The 14,546-nt window shown below is 42.7% G+C and overlaps 1 protein-coding gene across 8 annotated transcripts; it reads left to right on the plus strand.

The window, feature by feature from the left end:
- The first annotated feature begins 964 nt into the window (after positions 1-964).
- COCH (cochlin) lies at positions 965-13,986 on the plus strand. Of its 8 annotated transcripts, none has more exons than XM_070241566.1 (12): positions 965-1,143; positions 1,478-1,534; positions 1,621-1,665; positions 3,628-3,784; positions 4,578-4,711; positions 5,216-5,278; positions 5,950-5,994; positions 6,096-6,243; positions 8,806-8,909; positions 9,605-9,831; positions 10,000-10,516; positions 12,970-13,986. In XM_070241566.1, exons 2-12 carry the CDS (start codon positions 1,501-1,503, stop codon positions 13,143-13,145), a joined length of 1,650 nt encoding a protein of 549 aa, XP_070097667.1. In that variant the 5' UTR covers positions 965-1,143; positions 1,478-1,500; the 3' UTR covers positions 13,146-13,986. The 8 variants fall into 8 exon arrangements, with proteins under 8 accessions (XP_070097667.1, XP_023479283.2, XP_070097686.1 ...); XM_023623515.2 differs by lacking the exon at positions 12,970-13,986 and adding an exon at positions 10,706-11,009 and having other exon boundaries at positions 1,048-1,143; XM_070241585.1 differs by having other exon boundaries at positions 1,065-1,193.
- Positions 13,987-14,546: the final 560 nt, after the last annotated feature.

The following is a 14,546-nucleotide window of genomic DNA, read 5'->3' on the forward strand; positions in this document are numbered from 1 at the left end:
GAAATGTCCATAAAAGGCAAACCTATAGAGACAGGAAGTAGTGTTTAGTGTTGCCCAGGGCTGAGGCTGGGAAAGAGGATTGACTGCCAAGGGCCAAAGGGATTCTTTTGGGGGTGATGGAAACGCTCTAAGATTGGATTGGATTGTAGTGATGGTTGCACAACTCTGTAATCTCCCTAAAAATCGTGGAACTGTACACTTAAAATGGATGGATTTTATGGCACACAAATTATTGATTATTCTTTGGACCTAAATAAAATCTTATTCTTTGGACTAAATAAAACTTAGAAAAAACGATATGGCGCCTCCTCTCCCGGGTTTGGGGGTGGTTCCTCAGGTGCCATGCAGACCATCTTTCTGTCACTTACACACCCTGTGAATTCTGCTCCTTCTCCCACTTACCCCTGTAAAAAGGTATCAGAAAGAGAAAGAGAGGAGCGGGAGACCACATTATCAAATCTGGGATCCTGTGCGATCACACCAGACACCAGGTCTGGGAATTTGGAAAGGCAATCAAGCATAAATCCTGACCTAGAAAAGAAAAAAAAGGCAAATGTGATGAGGACTACACCCGCGTAGCCCATTGCAGTGAACGGAACCCGCTGGGGAAAACCCGACTCCCGCAGAAACCGAGTCGGAAGCCTGGTTCCCCGAGGTCCAAAGAATAACCAACCAGTTCACAGGGCCTCCACCAAATCCAGGGCATGCGTTGATCAAACCCAGGCTGGCTTCACTTTGGAAGCGGCGACTCTGTTCTGAGAGGAGCACGAAGTCGGGAAGCTGGTCCCGAGGCCGCGTGGCCCTGGTCCTCCGCGCCGGGCGAGGCGGGCTCCGCGGGGCGGCCGGGCACCGTCTCCGCACGTGGGGCAGCCGCCCGCCACCGCCCAGCTCGTCCCGACTCCTCCGACGCGGGGGCCGCGCCCCGGCCCGCGCGCCTCCCCGGGGGCCGGAGCCCCGCGCTGCAGGGGGAAGGCGCCTCGCCGCGGGCCTCTCCGCGGGGGGCGGGGGGCGGGGTGCTGGCCGACTGCTGCCCGGCCCCCTCCGCGCGCCCCCGGCCCAGTGCTCATGCGCACGGCCAGGCCTTTATAGCTGCGCGCGGTCCGCTCTCTCCGCACTCGGGCGCGGCGGGCAGATCCCACTCAGGTGCGGGGCCCCGGCGTCCAGCGCGGGCTTGGGGTTCCTGACGCCTGGCTGTGCGTGCCGTCCTTTGTCGCTCGCATCTTGTCTGTCTGTCTTTACAGTGCACCCTCCGTCGCGGTCCTGGGTTGCACGCCGACTCTAGGTTGGGCTCGATTTGCAGCCGGAACGACCCCTGCCGACCGAGAGGGGCGCCAGCTCCGGGGCAGCGGCCTCTTCGGCGTCCCCCACCCTGGGTTCCCGAGGGGTGCGGGATCTCAGGAGCGGGCGGGCGCGGGGTGCAGGGGACGTGGGGCCGCCCTGCCCCCGGAGCCTCCTGCGCATTCTCCCTCTCTCCCAGGTGCGAGCCGCCCCCCGACTACCATGTCTGCAGCCTGGATTCCCGTCCTCTGCCTCGGTGGGTACGCGCCCCTCACCGCCCCCTCCCCCGGCGCCGAGCCGGGCGGCGCTGGAGCCAGCCCTCGCGCTGTCCTCTTTCCGCAGGTGTCTGTCTGCTGCTGCCGGAGCCCGCGGGCAGCGAGGGAGCCGGTGAGCTGCGGGTTCCCGGGTCGGGGGAGCGGGGCTTGGTGCAGGCGGCGGGAGGGGCTGAGGGCCAGCAGGTGGCAGCGCGCTCAGACCGAGCCCCTGGACCTCGGCCGGGGGGCGCAGCCCCCTGTATACCTGCAGCTTCTGCTCCGGCTCACCCCCACCTCCCACGCGAGGAGCCCCTGGGGTCCGATGGGGACATTCCTCCCACGGCGCGGAGAAGGAATCCCCCATCCACACCCACGTCCCCGGAGCTCGCTGGCAGGCGGAGGCAGGCGGTGTTCGTGGAGCCCCGCCGAGGGGCGCGCTGGTCCCGGGAGTTCCCTGCGTTTGAGGTCGGGGGAAGCCTCCCAGCCGGACTTCAGACTGTCGGAGCTGCCCGAGAGGCTTGCGTCGTCTCCCACCTGTGTGCCCCCTGGCTGTGTTTCTAGGAGTGACCCCTATAAGAAGCAGCATTTATGGGCGCGTTTCATATTCGACGGAGTTTAAAAAGAGTTTGTCCACATGTAGAAGTCCGAGTCTGGGTGTGTGATTTGGTGTGTTTTCTACAATATAAAAGGCAAACTCCTTTCCAAAAAATCTATCCTTTGTTTTTCCTTGAAAGGAGAAATGAGGGTAAGTATTGCACCGGGCTGTCTTCAGCCCTCCCACATCCCCCAAGACACACACACACACACACACACACTCTCTCTCTCTCAGTGTTGGCAGCTGAAGGCAGAGCCTCTGAAGCCACCCAAATTGGGAGGAAGAATTAAGGCTGTTTGATAATAGGGATGAGGCTCATAAGTAGGAGGCTACTGTTTTGGTAAGGATTTTCACTTCCCCAGCAATCTAGAGTGCTTGGGAACTAAGGAACCAGCATTGTCCCTGGCATCCTGCCTTCCCTTCCATCCACGTGTACAGTCCAGGGTGTGCAGAGGCTCCTGAGGGAGCATCCTTGTTGCTCTGCCTTGGGAAAAAGTTGCTTATTATTATTATTAACCTCTGTTTCAAAAAGGTTTGGATAACCACAGCTTTCTGTTTTTGGAAAGTAGTGTTTAATAACATTCTCAATTTAATATTCACAGTAAATTGATGAATTAACATGTATTTTGTTATCTTGTCACATGTTGCCAAGGGCTTGTCTCTACCTAACATCTTTTGTAGTAAAAAACTTCGATTCTTTATTAGTCAGGTTGACTGTGTAAAGCTGGCGTATTAACAGTGCTTTCTAAAAATGCATTCACTGCCTGGTATATCTTTCTGGACAGATCTGGAGCAGAAGTAATCAGGTTCAATTCAGATGAAAATACTCCATTCTGAAGAGACTAACTGCCCCGTTTCCTGGCCTGCAGGAGTTGCAGAATGCTCCTTGAGCTGGGTGACCTTGAGTAAAGTAACCCCAGGCCTTTAATTTCTTCAACTATAAAATGAATGATTGAGCTAAATGACACTCTGTAAAGTGAAGTGTCTTTTCACTAGTTTGCTTAAATTAAGGTATAATTTTAAGGCACTGCATTTGGAGGAAAACTGATATAAATGGTCCTCTGAAGCAAAAGATGACTTAGGTTTGTGCCTGTGTCTATGAAAATGTCCCTCACAGGTGCAGCCCAGATTTAATATCTTCGCCTCAGGCAACTATGTACACACATCATCAGAACTGAGAATTTTATATTTCTAGAATAAATGGCCAATGGCTGTTATTTTCTAGTTCTGATATATTTCCAATTGTGTATTTCCAAACTGATAAGAACTGAGAAAATTCTCCCGTTAGTCTTTATAGTGGCTGAAGACTAGATTGGAAAAGTGATTTTTGGCTTGCTGAAATCTGGAATAGTGTGGACTGGTACATAAGTCAATATTCTTAAGGAGTGTAGAAATTAGGGAAGTAAAGCTTCAATCTCATCCTAGGCCCCTCCCCCCCAACCAGCACCACTCTTGTAGAAGTCCTAAGAATGGTTATTACCTTCCCTCCTTTCTCTTCAGTTCCCATCGCTATCACGTGCTTTACCAGAGGCCTGGACATCAGGAAGGAGAAAGCAGATGTCCTCTGCCCAGGGGACTGCCCTCTTGACGAATTCTCTGTGTTTGGGAACATCGTGTATGCTTCTGTATCGAGCATATGTGGCGCCGCCATCCACAGGTAAGCCCAGACACGCCACGGGGAGAGAGATGCACGTGCCAGGATTCCCTTCCCCTCTGTAGCCAACTGGATGCCACACACTCGCACCTTTTCTTTCTTTTGGTGCCACTTTTGGCCATAGAAGGTAGATACACCAAACATACAAGGGAAGCTTTCCGACTAAAGGCAAATTGCGTTGTTTCTTGACAGCTAGACTCCTGTGATTCTGAAACATTTCTAATCATGTGGTATATTACTGCATTTTTACTATGTGCTGCTACTCTACTTCTGTGTGGTAGATATAGTTTGACTCCGTTTTACAGTTGAGGAAACTCAACTCAGAGAGTTGTCGAGTATCTTGCCCGCGGTCACCATTGTTAGCAAGTGCCAGAGCTGGGACTGAAAGCCCGTATTCTCTGTCTCCAGAGCCCATGTTCATCACCACTCTGCTGTCCTGCAAAAGAATAGCCAGTAGGATGCATTTTTAGAAAATGAAGTCCAAGGACATGTAGTTAACTTATCTTAGAAAACTAAGAGCACTGGCGCTCCTAACTCGGAGCCTCTGGCTGTGGGGAACAGGATGCTACAAGTGTGTGTTTAGCAACACTTAAGAAGTTTGACAGCAAAAAACCATTCCCCCAGCAGATTTCGTACCTGTGTAAGCGAGTTTTTAAAAAGGCTGATAGCATCCTCAAATAGTTCCCTGCTGAACGATTTTCTTGATTAGTCAGAGCAATAGGTGCAACGTGGCACTCTGGCAGTCGGATGCCCCTGCAAAAGCGGGGATAGAATCGCAACTGTTCTTGTGTTGCAGAGGAGTAATCGGCAACTCAGGGGGACCCGTGCGAATCTATAGCCTACCAGGTCGAGAAAACTATTCCTCAGTCGTTGCCAATGGCATCCAGTCTCAGACGCTGTCCAGGTGGTCTGCTTCTTTCACAGTGACAAGTAGGTACAATTACATTGTGCTTACTATTGTGTAAATATTACCTCTCCCCCCCAAAACGTTTTCTGCTTTTCTCAGCCCAGCCTCTTTGACTCTGATGGAAAAACCTGTGATCAAGACTGAAGGGGTCAACTATAGGTTAGAGTCAGGGGACCTGGAGAGTCAGGGGCCCCCTCAAGCCTAACGGGTGAATGGGGGGAGAATAATCTTGCTGTCAGAAGATGGCAGTGGAAACTTGAATTGTTTGCAATCAGAATGCCCTGACATTTACCAAACAACACTAAATCAAAATAACTAGTGAATAAATGTGAATTCCTTTTTGGTGATCCTTTTAAAATATAATAGATAGAATCCATTTTGGTTCTTTGAAACTAGCACACAGCAATTACTCCTGCAATTGCCATCATTCTAATATATTTATCATCCTAAAGAACTCTAAATTAGATTCCTTATGCTTTGATGGAAAAGAAGGAAGAGGAAAAAATAGCTTCTCTTTATTTTAACAGAAGGCAGAAGTGGTACCCAGGAAGCCACAGGACGAGCAGTGTCCACAGCACGTCCAGCAACAGGTTTGAAATATGGACCCTATCTCCTAGTTGCCTGGCACAGCATTTGGAAGTTATAAATAAATGTGTCTTTGATAGGAACTTTCCTTTAAAAAAAAACTGATGTTAAAGAAACATAAAGCAAATATCTGAAGTGTACTGGTATATTACATAGGAAAACATTGTTTTATATTTTAAATCCCTTCGTCGTCTTCTTTATAAACGTCTTTTTCAATTATAAACTCTGCTACAAAACATTCTCTTGAAGTCCTGCCAATTCTCCCTGATTTGATAAACCACACCTAGAAACTGGTCAAAGTACAAGTACCATAAATTCCCTAGTTCTGTTTGTCATAGGAATAAAAGGAATTAGTGTGTGTACATTTTAAGAACTAGCCAGGGATCTCCTTTTCTAAGACGGTGGCAATTTTAAAATCAAGGACATTAAGAAGGTTAGAGTCTAACTGAGTTCCCAATCCTGCCTCAACTGTGAGTTTGGGATGTCAAAGTGGTGGATTGGAGGCACATCTATATGCAGGCCTGCTGCAGCCCTGACTTGTTTGTTGGGGCCTTACTTCCCAGTCCAGAATGAAGTGTTTTCAAGAATGACACTCCTTGTGAGCTTTTCCCCACGTGGGCTTCTTGCTGTGGAGCTGTCTTCCTTTTGCTAATGCCAGGTGCTTCCTTTGTTTCAGGTAAACGACTAAAGAAAACACCTGAGAAGAAAGCTGGCAATAAAGGTAAGAGTCCAGATATCTGTTTGGGAGAAGAACACTCTCTCTTGCTCCCTCCCTCCTCTTGAAACTGCTAACGAAAGGACTTGTTTTGGGTGTTCTCACAGACTGCAAAGCAGACATTGCGTTTCTGATCGATGGAAGTTTTAATATTGGGCAGCGCCGATTTAATCTACAGAAGAATTTTGTTGGGAAAGTGGCTCTAATGTTGGGAATTGGAACAGAAGGACCACACGTGGGCCTAGTTCAAGCCAGGTACCAACCTTGTTAAAAGGGGAGGAGATTTAAATGATGTCTTGAATGATGACAAGTGATCAGTCCTTTTAGTAGGTACATTTATTTCAATTCGGTATAAACATAGTGAGTTGTAGACAGTCTGGATTTCCAAACTATAAATTCAGGATTTAAGACTGCCTGAGCAGACTGGGTAGGTCTAATTGCTTCCTTTTTGGAATAAAAGGATTTAGAGAATTTTATGCTATCTAAGGACCAGAAGGTAGACTAAAATGTCTCGTTGCTCATACAAATGACCTCTGCACATTTACTTTGCTCAGTTGCTAAGTTCTCTTTGCTGAAGAAGCAGTGATGTGTCCATTCTTCCTCTCTATACTCTTGTTATTTTTTTAAGCTCTCTCCATATTCCTTTGATTGGAGATCTGAAGCTTGACCTTTTTTTTATTCATTTTAAAATAATATGCATTGATGGCTTTTAGCATTATAATATGCTCATTATAGGAAACTTGAAAACGTATAAAGCACAAAGAAAACAGATTTCCCAAATATAGCCCCCAGAGATAATCATTGTAAAATGTTTTATTTCTTTTCAGGATTTTAAGAAAATATTTGCTTATACATGTGTATTTCTTTTTCAAAAGCTCCAACTATAAAAATGTCTAATCATGTGTTTTCGTCCCTTTACCATGTGATTTTACCATATCACAAATATTCTCCAAAAAATGATGTTTCATAATGCTCCTCTGCATGATTATTTATCTGTTCTTCTGTTGCTTTTTCACCATTGCGTGCGCATTGCACTGTGATGAGCGTCCTTAAGCCATCCTTGTGCCATCTCTGATTAGTTCATTAAGCTAGACTCCTAGAAGTCAGATTGGGTCAAAGGGTCCTGACATTTTTAAGGCTTCTGATATAAAGTTAAGTTGCTTTCTGGAAAGTTGATCCAATTTAAACTACTATCAGTGGGGTGTAAGGGTGTCACTAATACTACTACAATATTTAATTTATATTTCATTTTTTCTGGTGTTATTTTTTACAATTGGCTCTTAATGTAGATAGAATTTTTTTGGTGTGAGAATTTAACTTTGTCATATGCTACATAGTTAAGCTGTTTGTCCCACACCTTTAAAAAAAAAAATGAGCTGCTTATTCCCTTGATTTGTGCTATCAATTTTATATACAGGTTTAGACAAGTTTGTTTCTTTGATCCACGTGCTAATTCTTACATCTTTTCGACAATGCTTTTATTGTAGCTTTATTGTACATTTTAACATCCCATAGGGCAAATTTGCCTCAATATTTTTCTTCTTATATTTTTTCTTTGCTATTTTTACCCAATTCTTTTCAAAGCTATACCACCTTGTAGGTTCATACAAAGACTAGCTTCTCTATAAACTTCCTGGTTTATAGGTTTTCTATTTTAGGAAGAACATTATAATAGATAAAGTATATCAAGTGTTTATATTTAAGCAGAATAACAATATGTCATTAAGGATACAAAAATAAGACTAAATCTCATGAATCATAATTTGGATAGTTGAAAAATGACCATAAAAATGAAAAGACTATCGCCCTATGAAATCTGATTCTGTGACCCTGCATTCCACCAGGTATATGGAAATCATACACCAGGTATGCAGAAATACAGTCAGTGCCATATTTGTCCCTCAAAAATCTGGACTTAATGGCAATTGATAATGCTAAGATCTTAAAATTTTGCACTGAGGAAATATTGACTTATCTAAAAACGTAACACAACAAATTGTGCTTTAACTGTTTTTACTCAGCATGATGTCTAATGAACACGGTGTAGTTATAAAAGTGAGCCGAAATTCTTTTACTACTAAATGTGGAAAATCCCAAATCTCTTGCAATATACATAATTTTAAGACTGGCAAATGCCAGTATAAGAAAAATTCAATATTATAATACTTTATAATTCGTTTCCTTATAACTTTCTCATTTTTAAAATGTTGGCCTTAGTGTCATGGAAATTGCCTCTTCAGAAACCTGGGTTAATAGACCCAGAATGTTCAGTGCTGCCAGGGTCCCCTCTAGAGCAGACCTAGCCTCACGCCCAGCTGCCTTCCAGCTTTCAGGTGCCCAACTCTGCAGACTTCCCATAAGCCTGGGGCCCTGAGCCAAGCCTGGTTTCAGGTGCTTCATCTAGTTCAGGCGTAGACTTTGGAGCCAGACAAACCTGAATCTAAAATGTGACCATGTTTTGTTGGGCAAATTGCCTAAATGCTCTGAGCCTCAGTTTCTTCATTTATATAATAGGGATAATAATTTCTACCTTGTAGAGTTACGATGAAAGGAAATTATACACGGAATATGTATTTAGCATATTACCCAGAATGTAACAAACGCTCAAGGTAGCAATTGTTTTTTGTTACATTTCTGAAAGAGCCCAAAAAATTCAAGTAAGGATGCCATGCCTTAGTTGACTGTGTACTGTGGGAATAGGAGAGAAACTTGGGCACGGTCCAATTTCAAGACTTTTTTTTAAGGTATATTATGTTGCTTGTTTGTTTTTACCTGTCCAATTCTCCCTGGATAACATTTTTTCATTTTTCCACTTAGTGAACATCCAAAAATAGAATTTTACTTGAAAAACTTTACATCAGCCAAAGATGTTTTGTTTGCCATAAAGGAAGTCGGTTTCAGAGGGGGTAACTCCAACACAGGTAAGCAGACTGTGGCACCTGGGAGGTAACACAGGAGAGCCTTATGAATGACCAGACACGTGAAACAATATTATGCTATTTTATAAGCTGATGGGACACTCCTCCTCCTGGCACTGAACTTTTAGCTAGGTCTGCACTTGATCATCTGAGATGTTCAACTTATAATGGAAAATATAGCAAAGGGTTAATTGATATTGCTTATTTTTACAAAACATAAAGCATTGTGATTTATAATCCTTATTTTGGATAGGGTAGATATCACTTTAGAGAAGTACCTGTTTAGAATGTTAAAAAGGAGCAAAGATCAACAGACTTATCTAATGAATGCAGATGCGGCGGAAAGAACGAGAGTAGCACTGTGGACCTTCTGAAAGGAGACAAGAAGTCCCTAGAGGTAGTAGTCAGTCACTAAGGGGCTAGACAGAGAGCACAAGTATAGGAGTGGGAGTCAGTTTTGTGTTTCTCACTGGTGACTGATCTAAGGAAAAGAAATGTGAGGCTTCTGAGAGGTGAGGGGGGAGGTATTGTGGGCGGCAAAGACAAAAAATAGGCCTGATGGATAATTAAACTTTCCTATCTGATGCATCTGTTATAGAACTGAGTTCTTAAACTTGGTGGCATCAAGTTGGTACAGGGAAATAGAAATGTCATTTGAGAAGGGGTGCTGTTCCACTTTGCTTCTTTTTCGAACCTAGGAAAAGCCTTGAAGCACACTGCCCAGAAATTTTTCACAGCAGACACTGGAGTGAGAAAAGGGATCCCCAAAGTGGTGGTGGTATTTATTGATGGCTGGCCTTCTGATGATATCGAGGAAGCAGGCATTGTGGCCAGAGAGTTTGGCGTCAATGTATTTATAGTTTCCGTGGCGAAGCCTATCCCTGAAGAACTGGGGATGGTTCAGGATGTTGCATTTGTTGACAAGGTAAGGAGGTGAAGGGTGTCTTCTGTTATGGTACTCATTCAGTTTTGGACCTCGAGGCCTAGTGCTGACTGGCCCATACCTGGATTAACTTTAAACATTCAAGATGTAATGTTCTCATAATTTTTAAGAAGAAGCAACTTTGGATCTCTTTTATGTCTCCTCCGTTAGGCTGTCTGTCGGAATAATGGCTTCTTCTCTTACCACATGCCCAACTGGTTTGGCACCACGAAATATGTAAAGCCTCTGGTGCAGAAGCTCTGCGCTCACGAGCAAATGATGTGCAGCAAGACCTGTTATAACTCGGTGAACATCGCCTTTCTAATTGACGGCTCCAGCAGTGTTGGAGACAGCAATTTCCGCCTCATGCTTGAATTTGTTTCCAACATAGCCAAGACTTTTGAAATTTCGGACATTGGTGCCAAGATAGCTGCTGTACAGTTCACCTATGATCAGCGCACAGAGTTCAGTTTCACTGACTATAGCACCAAAGAGAATGTCCTGGCCGTTATCAGAAACATCCGCTACATGAGTGGCGGAACGGCTACTGGTGACGCCATTTCCTTTACTGTTAGAAACGTGTTTGGTCCCATGAGGGATAGCCCCAACAAGAACTTCCTGGTGATTGTCACAGACGGGCAGTCCTACGATGACGTTCGAGGTCCTGCAGCTGCTGCACATGATGCAGGTAAGGTCCTTGTCCTTTGACTGGGAAGGGAACCAAGGGAGGGGTTCAGTGAATTTTAGGAGCAAATATAAACTTAAGCATTTATTTTATTGAACAAACACCTACAGTGTAGCACTCATTGTTCTAAGAGCTTTACCCAATATTAACTGATTTAATTGTCAAAGCAGCCCCATTAATCTCATTCTACAGATAAGAAACTTCCTCAAAATCACCAAGCTCGTGTTGAGGCCAATATTCAAACCCAGGCAGTCTGGCTGAGTCCACGCCTAACCACACTATCTTGGAACTGCCATGAGAACCATGTCATACATCAAGGAAATACGTTACAAGTCCTCACATTTGGCTCAAACTTGGAATATATCCCCCTTTATAACAACGTATTATGAATCTATTTGATAATTTATCCTAACTCTTTTTTAGTAGTTTTCAGTCTGGCATGAGTTTTCTAGATGCTAAGGTCACCAATAAAGACTTTAATACCATCCCATCTAAACTTCCTTTCTGGTGTCTTTCTTGAGATAATGAACACACATTCTGATGTTATTAAAAGATATGAAAAGGGTTTTTTTCTCCCTTATCCCAACCTTAATATTTCTTTTGGCAAAGGCCTCTAGTTTCTGAAGACATTAACATAACGTGCTGAGATCAAATAGGCCAAGATAAAGCTGAGGTTCCCTTTCCTGGGATAAAACTGAGTGACTGGAGTCCAATAATATTTAAGAAACAAAAATGCTAACTTGGGGGGGGGGGGGCGGAATTAGCGTCCTTGCATTTTTCTACACTCTTCTGCACTTTTCCCTATTTAATTCCTAATGACTTAACCTTTTCCCTTTTGTACAATTAGCACCTCTGCTAATGCACTTATGTACTTTTATAGATATTGATGGAGCAGTTTTTATAAAGTAGGACAGAGAGCTGATACATGCCATTTAAGCTATACACTGGTTTATTTTATACGTCAGCTACTAGCCTATGTTGAACACCTGTTCGCTATCATACTCCTTAAAAGTGCAGCTTACTGAACTAATTTCTGGTTAACAGGATTGGCTTCAGGCTAAATAAAGTGAACCAGGTTAATTCAGATACATTTTCCCCGATGTGGTCAATTGACTTTTAGGAGGCTGGGCTAGACTATTTTCATGAAAGTTATCTTTTAGTGATAATGAAGTGAAAGTTAACAAAAGCCAGAAAATAGGGTAGGCTTTCAGGGATAGACCACAAGTTTAAAAAAAAAAAAAAAAAAACCTGTAATTATATACTGGGCCTGAGCTAAATAATCTGAGCTTGAATGCAGAATGAAAAGAGAGAAAAACAGGAGGGAGGAAAATTTTTGACCTTTTCTCTCTTGCCAGCGAGAGAGGATTGGCTGGTGGTGATAAATCAGAAATCGTTTCAAGTAGCTTTTCAAGTAGCTTTTCCATCATAAACCTGCTTATTTGCAAATAAACGGGTTTATATCTTAAGTATTGACAACTCTGAGCACTGTATACCACTAGAATCCTTGGATAGGAGGGGCTCTTTCAGAAACTCTCAAAATTTTATGGGGAACTTCACCCATGAGAGAGATGGTAGTCTACACTAAGACTCTGCTACACCACTTCCACAATCGGGAATGAGGTGAATCAAACTAACGTCACATCACCTAACCAAATGTACAGTTGGAGGGAAAATCTTCTAGTAGCTCAAGGGAATGCAGATGGAATGCCTTGTGTGACTGGAAGAAATTCTAGCTTCACAGACATTTCTCCTTGGCTGTTTTCATCACCAGGAGATTTTTGCTTTGGGATTAAACACTGACGATTTCTGACTACTGGTGTTGCCAATGTAAAAATATAAAAATTGAAATGGAAGAAACTTGGCATTATTCACAGAGGACTAGTCACCATTCTCCCCCCCCAACAATGCAGCCTTAGAAAACTCCGACCATTTACGTATCCTATCTTGTTATGCCCTTCTTTCTTGCCCTGTTGTCCTTGCTGTGACTCCAGAACGACTAATTGAAGTGATGACAGCAGGCAGTCCTTTCTCATGCCAGCCTCAGAGGGGAAGTTTTTACCATTTCACTATGTTTGCTGTAGGGTTTGGATTGATATATATATATATTTAGGCATTTTTGTCAGGCTAAGAAAGTTTCCTTCTATTTCTAGCTTACTGTGTTCTATCATGATGGATATTGAAACATCAAATTTTTTTCTATGTAAGTGATCATATGATTTAGCTGTTAATGTGGTAAATTACACTAATAGCAAAGCTTCTGGTTTTGACCAAACTGTTGAGCCATTGTCATCACAATGCCTGTTAAAACCTACCTAACAATTTGGTACAGGGGATTTAGTTCTTCAGACGTTACCAGTTTTCTCTTCAGCTGTGTGCTAATATATGAAAAATCTTTGCACGTAATTTTATATATAAGCTGGAACTTCGTTTTAATTCACTTAATGTTTCCATTGTAGGTATCACCATCTTCTCTGTTGGTGTGGCTTGGGCACCTCTGGATGACCTGAAAGATATGGCCTCTAAACCAAAGGAGTCACATGCTTTCTTCACAAGAGAGTTCACAGGATTAGAACCAATTGTTTCCGATGTCATTAGAGGAATTTGTAGAGATTTCTTAGAATCCCAGCAATAATGGTCACATTATGACAAGTGAAAGAAAAAGTGCAAGGGGATATAATGTATAAGTTATATTCTCGTAATACTGAAATACTATATAGCATACCAGGATCAGATATAATACTGTTAAAGATGCCAGCAACTGTTTTAAGCAAATAACCATTCATTTAAAGCTACTACCATCTAATTACAATTTAGACCTAATTGTTCAAAACACTCTGCTGAGGCTTCATAATCATGATCCTTAAAAACTCAGGAAAGAGGAAATATCGTGGATTAAAATCTTACGAGTTCTAACATGAATATTAAATGTATAGATATTTATGCAAATTCCATAGCTCAATAAAAGAATCTGATACTTAGACCAAAAGGAACATTCCTTCTCTAATCATTCTATATTATATAAGGAAAATGAAAGAGAAACTTAAATAGAAAGCAGCTCTTTAACTTAGTTCAAATATAAATATTTTGACCCAAGTAGATGTTGTCTTAAAACCAATCAGTAATAGTTGTTACTTAATGTACTAAAAAGTTATAATCAGTCACAGAAGAAATGGAAGGGAATTCGGTATCAAGCTTTTGTAGTATATTTTCATAGTAACTTAGAACTGAAATACCACACTGAACAAGATAGCAGGATTGCCTGGTATTTTTCTATATCAATTTTATATGTGTGTAGATATATTTGTCTTGTACTCTAAAATAGTAATCCATGTACTGAAAAAAGGTTAAGGTGGTAAATTTTCACTTAACACAACATTTAGCTTTAAAGAAAAGCACGTATTTCAAATAGCAGAACTGCAGGAAAAAATATTGTAGTTTGAGTATTTAAGCAATAAAACTGCTAACGACTATTATTCTAAGCTGCCTTACTTGTATTATTCCAAGTGTCTCTCCCTAGGACATGGTAAAAATTCTACATTCACTAATTCATGTGAAAACACCAATCTAATTTTTTCTTAAAATCATGCAATAAGACTATGTTTATTTTCTCTTTCATTCAATAAAATTTGAGTGCCTACTGTGCTAGGCATTACATACAGCCAGTACCAGGTTAAACAGTATGAGATGCTTTTGGTTACTTGGTTCAACAGAAATGTTTTGTAATTAACATTTTTACTCACACTTGTGAAGCTGGTTCCTAAGAAAAGCAATCCGAACTCCTTTACTTATCACCCTCACTAACAACTCTCCCCTCAGAGGTGCCCTGTCATCCCATCCGCCTTGTCTTCTCTAAAGACAGGACCGGTCCTGTCCCTCATCCACTTACACGCCCTATCTCCCTTTACACACACGCTGATCCTCTCTGAAATGGTTTACAGCCAGCTGGCCTGAAAAAGGTGTTAACTGGGTGGAATAATATATATACTCCAGTAAATCTTCTAAAAATTTTGTGGCTTGTGTAAAGGGAATGAAA

The sequence above is a fragment of the Equus caballus genome, chromosome 1 (assembly GCF_041296265.1).
Source record: "Equus caballus isolate H_3958 breed thoroughbred chromosome 1, TB-T2T, whole genome shotgun sequence".
Lineage (NCBI taxonomy): Eukaryota > Metazoa > Chordata > Mammalia > Perissodactyla > Equidae > Equus > Equus caballus.